At 46.8% G+C, this 12,649-nt stretch overlaps 1 protein-coding gene across 1 annotated transcript; it reads left to right on the top strand.

Moving 5' to 3' along the window:
• Nucleotides 1-1,617: 1,617 nt before the first annotated feature.
• Nucleotides 1,618-12,560, top strand: HACD3 (3-hydroxyacyl-CoA dehydratase 3). Its single transcript, XM_058846703.1, has 11 exons — nt 1,618-1,745; nt 2,171-2,213; nt 3,273-3,346; nt 5,219-5,383; nt 6,296-6,347; nt 6,715-6,825; nt 7,444-7,571; nt 8,072-8,184; nt 8,687-8,793; nt 9,577-9,708; nt 10,565-12,560. The coding sequence occupies exons 1-11, from the start codon at nt 1,659-1,661 to the stop codon at nt 10,639-10,641; spliced, it is 1,089 nt and encodes a 362-aa protein (XP_058702686.1). The 5' UTR covers nt 1,618-1,658; the 3' UTR covers nt 10,642-12,560.
• Nucleotides 12,561-12,649: the final 89 nt, after the last annotated feature.

Here is a 12,649-nt window from a genome sequence, read left to right as displayed (position 1 = left end):
CACGGGCACCGCGCCGAACCGGCGAGGGCGCCGCCTGCCGGCCGGGAGGACCAAGGGCGGGGATGCGACATCCAGCCGGGACACGGGACACAGAGACCCCTTCACATGGACTGGGACAAACACACACACACTACACCATGCACGGGGGTCAGGTCATGCAACCCCCCAGTGCACAGGGACCCTGCAGTTTCAAAAATCGCTTTTTTTTCCTTCCTCAAAAATGCTGCTACCTCCACAGCGATATGCTTCCCACAGGGGACAGAAATTCCCAGCTGTAATAACGAGTGTTAAACACCGAGCACACTCAGACTCCAGTGCAGTGGACCCCCAAAAAAACCCTCAGGCTCCAGCAACATCGGCCCCCAAAACAACCCCAGGCTCCAGAGCTGAGCCCCAGCCAAATGTTTCTATACCTCTGAATTTCCCTTTACAAAGCACAGTCCCTTTTTTCAAAGGAAAATCAAAGTGACCCCCTATAAACTAGAAAAAATTCTTTTTCTGCAGGTGCTTCCTCCTAAATGCACTTGAAGGTGGAAGCTCTGGGCCACACTGCCACCTGAAGGCTGGTTTTCCCCACACGCTGCCCCAAAGGGACTGTGGGGTTTATTCTGAAATAAAGCCTCCAGGGGACCATTGCTACAGCTCTCCTGACCTCCTGTGATAGCTTCACAGCACCAGGGGCCGGCACAGGGTGGGAATCCTCCATCCAGGGGCAGGCTGTGGCATGGACCTCGTGTCTCCACACCACAGATTCACACAGAAAACCCTGAGGTTGGGAGAGGCCATGCCAAGATGGGTCTGAAGGAGGATGGATTTGCTGTTGGAATGAGGCTGGCTGTGGGTGAGGGGCCCTTGTGTGAGCTGCTGAGGGAGGGAGTGAGTGGTGGCCTTTTTGGAAACGACAAGTCAATGCTGTCCTTTTTTAGCCTTATTATCATATAATCATAGAATAATGTGGGTTGGAAGGGACTTTAAAACTCAGCCAGTTCCAAACATAGGCAGGGCCACCTAAATTGGTTGCTCCAAGCCCCATCGTACCTGACCTTGGACACTTCCAAGATGAGGTAGCCACAGCTTCTCTGTACAACCTGTGCCAGTGCTTGGCCAGCACAAGGTCCTGGAGCACGTAATAGTGACAGTGTTAAGAGTTTTAACAGGTTGGACCTCACAGCTGCAGAACTGGCGTTTTCTAAATTCTCATCAGACTCTCCTGTCACGGCTGACATGGGGTCAGTCTCCTCTACCAGGTAATATGCTACAGGACAAGGGAAACAGGCTTAAGTTACGCCAGGAGAGGTTTAGGTTGGATGTCAATGAAAACTTCACAGAACGGCTTATGGAACACTGGCACACACTGCTCGGGACAGTGGTGGAGTCCCCATACTGGAAGGACTTCAAAGCCGCGTGGATGCGAGGGCATGGCTCAGTGGTGGCCTCGGCAGCGCTGGGGAATGGTTAGGTTTACTCTCGGAGGGCTTTCCAAGCCCAGCCGACGCTGCCGCTCGACGACTCCCAGCGATGCGGCAGCAGCAAGCCCTGAGGGCGCCCAGCTATGGCCGCCCCGCCCGGCCCCCGCGGCGCGCGCAGGCGCGGGGCCCGCCAGGCGGGCTCGCGGTGCGCAGGCGCGGGGGCGCCGCGGGCCGGTGCGGGCCGGGACGATGGCGGGGCCCAGCCTGCGGCCGCACGTGCACTGGGCACAGCGGCACCGCGAGCTCTTCCTGCGCGTGGACCTCAGCGACGTCCGGGTACGGCCGCGACACCTGGGGACACCCGGGGCAGCTCACCTGTGTGGGGGGCAGACTGACCTGGGGACAGCCGGGGGGTGACACCTGGGGAACGACGGGCGAGGATACCTGTGGGGGATTGGCTGTAGGGAGAAGACTCACCTGGGGAACCCCGGGGGGAAATTACCTGCAGGACACCTGGAAAGACTCAGCTGCGGGACCCCCGAGGTGAAATCACCTGCGGGACACCCTCGGAGGAGACTCACGGGCGGGCGGGGAACACCTGCGGATCCCCCCGGGGGCAGCGGCAGCGGGGGGGTCTCGCAGCGGGGTCGGCGGTCCGGGGAGGGCAGCGCAGGTGTGGGGCCGGCGGGACCCCCCCGGCTGGGTGCGCTGCCCCCCGAGGGTTCGTGAGCTGCCAACTAATTCACGTTTTCCCTCTGCAGAACCCGGACATCACCATCACCGACAATGTCCTGCGCTTCAGAGGTAAGGGCTCCAGCGGGGGGTGTGAGCCTGGCCCCCACCCCGGGGCCGCCGCTGTCTGTCCCCATCGTGGGGTGCCAGGTTCCCATCAGTGGCAGGAGCCACCGTGCTGGGCATGTTCAGATCCGCCACACTCCCACCCACAGCCTTCTGTGTTCCAGCCCTGGAAACCACAACAGGCCCTATCTTATCTAATGAGAAAACCCCAACCTCTCCATATTTAAATACCAGTGGAATTTCCATATATCCTTCCCATCCCGGGCTAGCCAAACCCTGGAGATAACTCACAGCAATTTTTCCTTTCACAAAGACCTCATGTACAATTCTTATTGAGCCTCCACCTCAGGAACTAGTGCTCCATTTGGAAACTAAAGCAGATCTCACCCTGAAAGATGGGTTTTTTGCAGCTGGACAGCTGCACCTTCCAGCACCACAGAGTTTAAGATGTCTCATTAGGAGCTGCTGCATCCTTGGTGAGCTGTGGCTGCCAGGCCATTTGATAGGAGGGTGTTGCACATCATGTTCTCTTTGGGATCAGTTTACGGCATGGAAGAGTGGGAATTAAACACAGTGTGCAGTTTTGGAGCCCTTACAGGGACAGGATCAATGTGGGACGTGACAGATGAACCCTGATAAGTGCCCTTCTGCTGTTGGGAGGGACTCCCCACATCACCCTCCTACACACCCAGCAGCACCCATCTCCCTGTGTGCTCCATTGTGCAGAGGCTGGATCCTCCAGAGGCAGGAGATTTTCAGCTGGATTTGAGTTATCCATGAGCAGCCTTTTGATCCCCTCTTTTGGGAATTTGACACGCTGCCTTCCTGCAGCAGGGACCCTTTCCCAGCATGGTGCAGACTTGCACTTTTAGCCGCTGACTCCTGCATCTGCCCCTCCAAGCAATGTTTTTGGTGTCTTCCCTGTTATTGTGTGGTTTCCTCTTGCCTCTCAGGAACGTAGGAACAAAGTGCTGTGAATAAGTGCTGAATATTTCTGTGTACAAAGCATCCTTTGCCAGTGGAGTGTGTGGAACCTCACACTGACTGTCAATTCTTGTCTTTTAGCTCAGGGTCACGGTGCCAAAGGAGACAACATCTATGAATTTGAGATCGAATTCCTCGAGCCAGTTGAGCCTAAAGTAGGTATTTTTACTTCTCTAATTCTTCCAAAGAAAAAGTAAATTTTGAAGAACTTGAAAGGAAAACAGTTGTGCATAAAGTTCCCAATATACTATTTAAATTTTTCTGGTAACTCTTTAACAGTCAGCTCTGTGGCAGTCCTGTGTGCCATTGTCTTGTCTTAATGCAAATCACCTCACTGGAGCTGGTGCTTGCATGGACCAGCTTTAGGGGACACTTGATTGTCACTTGTTACACAGCAGTTTTTGAAGGATTTAAAGCAGCAAAATAATGGGAGAATCTGGCAATGTGTTGTCTGATGCAACCTTGACTGGAGGTCAGGGGAACATTGTGCAGTCAGTGTGGTGTTTCATGGCTTCTCTGTAGATGGACAAAAGAAGAGATTTCATGTTTCTGGTTTGAGCAGATTAGGTTGTGATATGTTGCGGCTCCTGTTGCAGAAATCTTTCCTTAATTCCTCTTGCAGTCTGAGTGGAAAGAGCTTAGCTGGAAGAGCCATCCCTCTGTGTTATTCACAGATGGCTGTGAGGTCTGTCCCTACTTCTCAGAGCAGTTAGGGGCACAGGAAAACTTGGGCTTTGCTCCTGGGGCAAGATTTGTGCTGCTTATTCCTGGCTGAGTTTGGGATAGCTCCAGTCAGACCAGGAGGCACTGTTCAGCTCTGTTCTTTGGCAGGGAAGGAGACCATTGGGGGGTGAATTTCCAAGCTCTGTCAGCAGGTACATTTCTGGTGTGGCTCCTGCCAGGTGTGGAGTGGCAGACAGTGAAGGGCTCTTGGTTCCAGGGTTGGGTCACTGCCTTATCATTTCCCTAGCCCACAGTGTGGGAGAGGTGCCTGTCTCTGCCTGTGCCTGGCAGACATGGGCTCTGCTGTGAGCCAGGCCTGGAAGGCAAGTCCTTGCCTCTGCAAAGCATCCTCCTTCCAAAAGTCATCACTCTGAGTCACTGTGGAGGGACTGGGGAACAGACTGAACTGTGTGTAGCTACAGATGGTCAGGACCAGGAAGTATCACAGTCCAGGGTTCTCTCTGTCAGTTTTGATGTGCACCCTGAGTTCACCTTGCTGGTGCCAGGCTGGCCAGCAGTGAGAAATGGAGCCTGTGGCAGGCAAGGATGAGGTGTAGTAGCTGTAAATTACAGTTGCAGCCTTCACATGTCTGAGGAGCATCCAGCCAGCCTTGACAGAGCAGAGCAGGTGTAATGTGCTCAGTTTGGAGTGCAGCTCCTGCAGCAGTTTCAGCTGGTCTGAGAGGCAGTGCCACATGGAGCAGCCTCGGTGGTCAGAAGGGTGGGCTCCAAGGTGACAGTGCCAGGGGCTGAAAGGATGGAGAGGTTCTGGGCTGCCACTGTGCAGTTGGAGAGGCCTTGTGGGGTGGCAGTGACCACACTGCCCAGTCTGTCAGCTCACCTTGTCTCCAGGTGTTCCCTAAGGCTCTTAGCTCCTTCTCTCACTGCAGCAGGTGTCACATGGTGTCACAGGTCACATTCCTGTTTAGACATGTACCTGTGGCTGCTGGCAGTGTTATTTTTACTGCTGGCTAGAGGAGGTGGGTGGCTCACAGTACTAAGTGTAAGAAGGTGTAAAGCCAAGATCAGGGGTTCTGTTTAAGAAGGCTGGCACTGCAGTCTCTGCTAGCTCTGTGGTGGGATGCAGTGGTGCTGTGATATGGGCAGGATGTTCATCAAGCCCTGCAACCATCACATCTGCCATCTTCAACTGGACTGCCCTTTGCTTCCATGCCTTGGGTGGCAGAGAAACGTTTGTGCTGCAGCAGCTGCGTCATCCCTGCCCCCTTGATAAGGGGAGCTTGGCCATCAACTCAGTCTCAGACCTCGTTTCTTTGGACTTTTGCTGATGTGTCTGCCCTCAGCCTGTGTGCAGGATGACCCAAAGACAGCTGAACATCACTGTGCAGAAGAAAGAGAGTAACTGGTGGGAGAGGCTGACCAAGCAGGAGAAGCGCCCACTCTTCCTGGCACCCGATTTCGACCGCTGGTTGGACGAGTCAGATGCTGAAATGGAACTGAAGGAGAAGGTCAGTCCTGTGGGCACCTGTAGCTTTTGCTGCCAGTTACAAAGCAAGGACAGCTGTTCTCCTGTGCCTGAACCTGCACTCTTCATTTACCAGGAGTTGCCTGGCATGCTGATTGTTATTGCTGTTCAATACAGAGTTAGTTAAGTGGTTCAGATTGTAAGCAGGAATTTGGAAATAGGCACATTTCTGGTTAGAACTGGAACTGAGGCTGTGTGCTGGCTCCTTGCATATGCCCCTTGCCCAGTGTCCTGATCCATAGAGGACTGTGTCACTCTGCCATGTGGAGCCCAAAGGAGTGAGTCCTGGGCATTGTCTGTCTGGGAAGCTTTCCCGAGCCCCTGGGCTGGCCCTGCTGGTGCATTCCCACCATCTGGTGAGCTTGAGCAGCTTACTGCAGTGGGGAGGTGCAGGATGGACTTGGGAAACACTTGAACAGACCACATTCCTGCAAATCCCTTTCACAACAAATACTGCCCTGTTCCCCTCTGCAGCCACGAGCTTAACGCAGAGCAGGGAGGGGCACTGCAGTGCCAGGACCCAGGAGCTTGGGAAAGGCAGGCAGAGAAGCTGGGCTGGATGTTCTCTGTTCTCTTCAGGTTGGTGGTGGGTCATGTAAGAAACAGCACAGTCATAACTGAGAATTAACACAGAAAGCAGAAGCTTTTTCAGCAAAGCATCTAATTACTAGAACAAACCACATGATGAGGGCAGGATAACTGGTTAACACCCTCTGGCTTCTACTGTACTATAATTTTTGGATGATGAATGTGCTGTTTTATGCTGGTGAAAATTTAAACCTTCTAGCTACTGGCTGCTTGGCTGAGTTTTAAACCCACTAGATTTGCAGTAGTATAGTTAACAAATCACTTGCTAATTACAGTAAGTCTTTAATACCTTATCCTTCATCTTAAGGAAGAAGAAAAGATTAACAAAATGAAAATAGATTCCAGAGTCCCAAAAGACCGTAAGTAACTGCATCTTTTTTGTGGGTGAAGTGGGATTTAGAAAGTTTGTTCACAGTTTGTGAGCCTCAACTCCTAAGGAGCAGTTTTGAGTGGCTTGCTGCATGTTGGAGGGGGATCTTTGTATTGTGAGCTATTAGAAATTTAATAAAAATGGACTGAAGTTTCCAAGGAATGTCAAAAATCTGACTACCAAAAATTGAGTTCTGGCAGATGATGGCAAAAGCAGAACCCCCAGTGCACCCAACAATGCTTTTATCACAATCAGTAACTTCCCTTTTCCTTATAAGCTTTATTCTCAGAAAGACTGCTTTGCAGCTCTATTACCATTGTACTCTGCTCACCTGATGTGTTTATTATTGATTTTAGCTTTCAAACACCTGAAGAAGGGATACCTAATCATGTATAATCTTGTACAGTTTTTGGGATTCTCTTGGATTTTTGTGAACATGACAGTTCGACTGTTCATCTTAGGAAAAGGCAAGTAATGAGCACTATTTTATTTATATTGGAGGGTTTGAGTTGATTTTCAGTGGTTTATTTGAGACTTCTAAAATAGCAAAATCTGAAGGGAGACATATTTAGGAACAAAACCACGAATGCATTGCCAAAGAGCACAATGAAAGCCTTTCAAAGGTCATTAAAGTGTCAAGGGCAGGAAAATACTGTCCTCTTGTAAGTCACAGCTGTGTACTCTGTGAATGATACTTGTGCTCTGCCAGGATCACTTCTAACAAAATCAGCTGAAGCAAAATGTCTCGCTCACTGCAATGTTAATGTTTTTGAAAACGATCTGGACAGAATATTTTGTTTTTGAAGCAAGAAAATCCATTCTGTTGAGGTACAGCACTATTGCCTTTTCTGTAAAGCAATTACTGAAATAGCTCTTGATCCTTCTGTGTGTGAAATGGGGCAGTGTTTCTGGCCCAACTGCTGTGAGTTCAAGATAAGGCCTGTAAAGAACTTACGTAATTATGCATCATGTTTTTCACAAATGCAACTAGAATCCTGTTATCACAAGCTGTGCTGCTGCACCAGCTTCCTGAGCATGGAAATTCATTTTGTTCTCTAAAATGGTTGGTTTCCTATGTCTTACAGATTCCTTCTATGACACATTTCACACTATTTCTGATATGATGTATTTCTGTCAGACCCTGGCATTAATGGAGATCATGAATTCACTAATAGGACTAGTCAGAACACCACTGATACCTTCTGTAGTGCAGGTAGTATTTTTAAATTCTTCTCCTTGCTCTTATGTTTGAAGGAAATGTTTATTTTACACAAGTGTTGAGACTCTCCTAAAGTAAGTGATGCAACCTCACTGACACTGGACTCGAGGGTTTCTTATTCACGAGGCAGGAATCCACACTTCCCAGTGTTGGCTTGACAGGCTGTCTCCTTCCATCACCTGGGTAAAGTGCAGGACAGCAAAAGCAAGAAGCTGATAAAAGTACATGATTCTGATTTGGTGCCAGTGCCCTTTTTATCCTGGTTATAGTTGTTGTGCATAAAAGTGAGGATTGGTGATTTAAGACTGGATCCCTCGGATTGTACCTAACTACAGAGCAAGATGCCTACTTGTAAGAAACAGGTCACAGCTCAGCTGTGAGTTAGTTGTGTGCTCAGATGTCTGAGGAGTAGATATCTTGTGTTTCTGACAGCAAGAACTTGCCCTTTCTTTTGCTGAAGAGTGAATGTTCCTCAATATATTTTTCTTTAATAGGTATTTGGAAGAAACTTTGTTTTGTTCGTTATCCTTGGAAGCTTGGAGGAAATGCAGAGCAAACCTGTGGTGTTCTTCATATTTTATTTCTGGAGTATCTCTGAGCTGTTCAGGTTGGTGGAATTTTCCTCCTACCAAGTGTGCACAGAACAAAGTGGTTGTTCCCAAGAACTCTGTAAAGAAGATTTTGATCTTTATATTTTTTGGAAGAGTTGGCCCAGAGGGTAAAAGTTCCTTGAGTAATGGACTTTTCACAGCCTTCCTTCATTTGCCAAAAGCTGAGGCAGGGCTGGAGTCTGAAAGTGATACTGCCCTGTTGCTTGATTTCTTTATTGCTTTGAATTTCCATTGTTAAATGAGGTCTTTATCTTTGAAAAGAAGTTATTTTGAAAGGTTTATTAGGCAGCCAGGCAATTGTCTTCATCCCTGTGCTCAGAAAGGCCTGAGCTCTGTAAACTGCCCAATAACTGTGTGTCCATCATCATCCAGGGGGATGATATTCCTTGAATATTCTTGTGTCATTTGGGAATTGTGTTGAGCACACAGTGTATATACACAGGACTAAGTCCAGGAGTAGTTTCCATTTTAAAGTGTTTGTTTCTCCTCACACTGTAGGTATCCCTATTACATGCTTTCCTGCATTGGCATTGAATGGAAACCACTCACCTGGCTCCGTTACACTGTCTGGATCCCTCTCTACCCCTTAGGGGGCTTGGCAGAAGGTATCTCCTTAAAATAGTTTACTAAATAATGAATTTGAGGCTGGGAAAATAACTCAAATCTCTTTTTTGGCAGCTGGACTTAAAATAGTAAAATAGAACGACAGATAAACAGATTTGCTTTGAGGTGAACCAAATAGAAGCATTTTGTCTTTCATACTGAATCGAATATTATTTTCAATTTGATGTGACAAGAAGTCTTCCTTTTGGAGGAAAGACTCCCTTTCTGGAGGGGAAGTAAAGGCAGTGAAGGGTTGCATGAGCAAATGGAACAAGAACAAGCTGCACAGGATGCCAGTGCTCACTTCCCTCTGCTGACCCAAAGCTTTGTCTGCTGGGCCTGACTTGCTCAGCCCAGCCTGGGTTCACACCAGCTCCTAAGTCTTGATATTATCTTGTAAATCACTGCAGAAGACAGGCAGAGGCTTATTCCTGTGTTGCAAACCTGTGTCTGTGAGCCAGGAGGAGCTTTGTGCCTTGCCCAACACCGAGCAGGAGGAGGAGTGGGCCTGTTTCATTGCTTGGGGTATTTCTGGATGGCAGATGCTGCTGGCACAGGCCCTGGGGCTGCAGCTGTGTGTGAGAACAGTCTCTCACCAGGAAGGTTCAGTGCTGCACCCCCTCACCCAGGTGCTTCCCACCCTACTGCATGTTCAACACCTTCAAAATTGCTGTCATTAATCAGTGCTGGCAAATAAGAAGGGACTGTGCTGAAATAGTTGGTGTGGGCTGGGTAATTATATATTTCATCTGTACTTGGTAGTGATGGTGACCTTCTGCTTTCAGCTGTCTGTATTGTTCAATCCATTCCAATCTTCAGTGAAACAGGGAAATTTAGCTTGGGATTGCCAAATCCACTGAACGTCACAATCCAGTTTCCATTTGTGCTTCAAATATTTCTTATAGCCTTGTTTTTAGGTAAGTATTTAATGTATTTCTCAATATTAATAAAAATAAAAAGGTGAGTTTCTCCTGAATAACTTGATTTTTCAAAGAAAATTAAATTCTTGCATCTTGGGTCCCATGGCAACACAAAATTGCTTGAGGTTAATCATTATCCTTGTGGATTGTTCATATAAATTTGTCAGTGATGGAGGGGAACACAGCTCTGATTAACCTCCAAGAAGGTAATAGTGGTAACAAATTGGGTTAAATGAGTAATTTTTACATGTATTTATAAACATAGTATATTTAGTTTCACCTTTTATGGGGCACTTGAGCTTTGGAATGATCTAGTGGCAATCTAAACATAATTTCAGATTGAAGTAATTTAGTTAAATGTTGCAGTGTAATCATAAATGCAACATGAAGTTTTTTTTCATGTTTTTCCAGGAAACAATATAGAACTGTCTTTAAATAGTATATTTAAAGAAGTAAACCTGCTTGAGGCACTTGGTTTCTGGTGTTACATTTGTAAACACAATTTATTTTCCTTGTACCCACACCCACTCTGGGTATCCACAACTCACCACAATCCAATTGAGAATTTTCACTAGATTTCTCCTGCTCACAGACATTCCTTAAAGCCACCCTTCAGCTGAGTTTCACTCTGAAATACCTGGTTCATTCTCCTTAGACAGCCTGTGCAGCAACTCCTGTCTCAGCCACCAAGAGAACACTTGAGTTAGCTTTCACTGCTATACACACCCCTAAATAATTTGTTGTGTGGTAGTTGGGTTCTGTTATTTTATTTATTTTTTTTTTAGATTTGGTACAGCCATTTAGCATGAAAAGATGCAATGATGTCCTACCTAAACACTTCACTCTTTTCCAGGAGTATTTGTAAACTTCCGTCACCTCTACAAGCAAAGGAAACATCACCTTGGACCAAAGAAGAGAAAGATGAAATGAAGCAGGACTGCTTTCTTATCTCACTTGGGGACAAGATAAGCCTCTAATTCTTACGGTTTTACCCACTGTAGTGCAAAGAATTTTGTAAAATTAAATGGCCACGCTAGATTTCATGATTTCATAGTGAATTCAGGTAACATTCCCTTATACTGGATTTTGTTCCCTTTCCATCATCTATGCATGGCATTTACCATTGAACATTTAAACTTGTATCCTGTCAACCAGCATATTAGAAAGAAATCCTATTATCTGCATATGATATGCTTATAATCAGTGGAGCAGCACTAACTAGAAATAGTGTTTATCTTTTAATTGGAGATTTGCTCTTTCAATATTGCATGCAGATAGGGCTTCTGATGTGGGATATGCTCTTAGCTGGCCTGTGCTGTTCCTGGGAGGCATCTTGATGGCAGGAGGAGGCACAGTCTGAGGCCACTGTGCAGTGTTTGGGTGCTTATCAACCATTGGGATAAACCTGCTCAGCAAATACACCCCCTTTTCTTCTGCACCATTACTGATGGTAATCAGTAATACTGATGGTGCAGAATCAAAGCTGGAAGTAGCTAATGCTGATTTAAATGCTACCAACTTAGTCTGTTTCTAGTTGAGCCTTAACAGAATAGGAGCTCTGTGTGGGCCATAGTAATGTGTATTCCTGTAGCAACACATCCTATCCAGTCATTAGGGGAAGGAAGCTGCCACTGAGGGCAGAAATGCTTTCCTGGTTGGTAGAGCAAGCACTGAAACATAAAGCAATGGAACATAGGTATCAGCTTTTCCCTGCTGAACCCAAACAGAACTCCATCCAACCCATGCAAAGGGAGAATGTGGAATTCCTATGGGAGATGGGGCCCCTCTGATCCATCCTGGCAGGGCTGTGGCTCCTGTATTTACAGCATTCAGCAAGGCAGCAAAGTCACTTTTCTACCTACATTTAGGGGTGCTGCAGAGAGGCTGGTGTGTATGGTTTGACTGGACCCTGAGGGGATGGAACAGGGGACAAATAAATTATTTAGATAGCACGTATCAAATCTTAGTAAGAGAGGTCGCACACAAGGTTTGAAGGACCCGTTTCTCTCTGCTTGCTTTAACCACCACCACCACTAAAGTGAAGCTCCCTCCACATTTCAGGTCTTCTGCTGTCTCACCTAGAAACCTCTGGCTCAGTTGACTTTATTTCAGCATGTCCTTCTTCACCCCGAGCCTCAAGAAACTAATCCCAGATTCCTCTGGCCTCCTTAACCCAGTTTAGAAGTGTCCAGAAAGTTTACTCTAAACTGTACTGTGGTTATGAACAGGTTGTTTCCCAACTGCCACTGCCTCAGGGCACTGCAGAGCAATGCCAGCAATCCAGAACAGACACTGAAGCTGAGATTAGCTTAGTGCCATGTTATTCTTTATCTTTTTCTACTGTAAAACAATATGAACCCTCCAGAAAATTATTTTATATATATTAAAAGTAACAAACAGCAGAAAGTTTGTGATATGGACCCAGTGCTTGTTACTGTAAATGAAATAGTGTTATAAGGAGACTTTAACAAAGGAGCGGTACAAGCTTCATGCTGCCATTTCACAAATTGTGTTCTGTCAACAAGAGGCGTGATTCAACTTCTCTTTGGGAGAAGCACAGCCTACTTTACTCAGGAGAGTTGAGCACTATTTACACAATTATTTCACTTAGCACACACTGTACCTATGTTTGAAGTATGTGAAAGGGTTAAATTAGCTGAGTAACAGAACAGCAAGGATCACTTTAATACTTTAATTTCTCTGCTGGGCATTTAAACCTCTGTTATGAAATCCATATGTATTCATCAGTGAACTTGTGGTACCTAGTGCAAGCTGTCATGGATCTTACACTACTGAATTTTAGTCCTTCAGAAAGAATGTGTTTCTATTAATAAAGATTTACAACCAAATTTTGTTTTAGTTCAGTCATTTGTTCTTTCAAATTATACAACTTTCTGAGAAGTTGTATAATTTGATATTTAACTTGAGATAAACAGCT

This window comes from Poecile atricapillus, chromosome 11 (assembly GCF_030490865.1).
Source record: "Poecile atricapillus isolate bPoeAtr1 chromosome 11, bPoeAtr1.hap1, whole genome shotgun sequence".
Lineage (NCBI taxonomy): Eukaryota > Metazoa > Chordata > Aves > Passeriformes > Paridae > Poecile > Poecile atricapillus.
The sequence above is the reverse complement of the archived record's forward strand: the minus strand, read 5'-3'. Positions and strand labels throughout refer to the sequence as shown.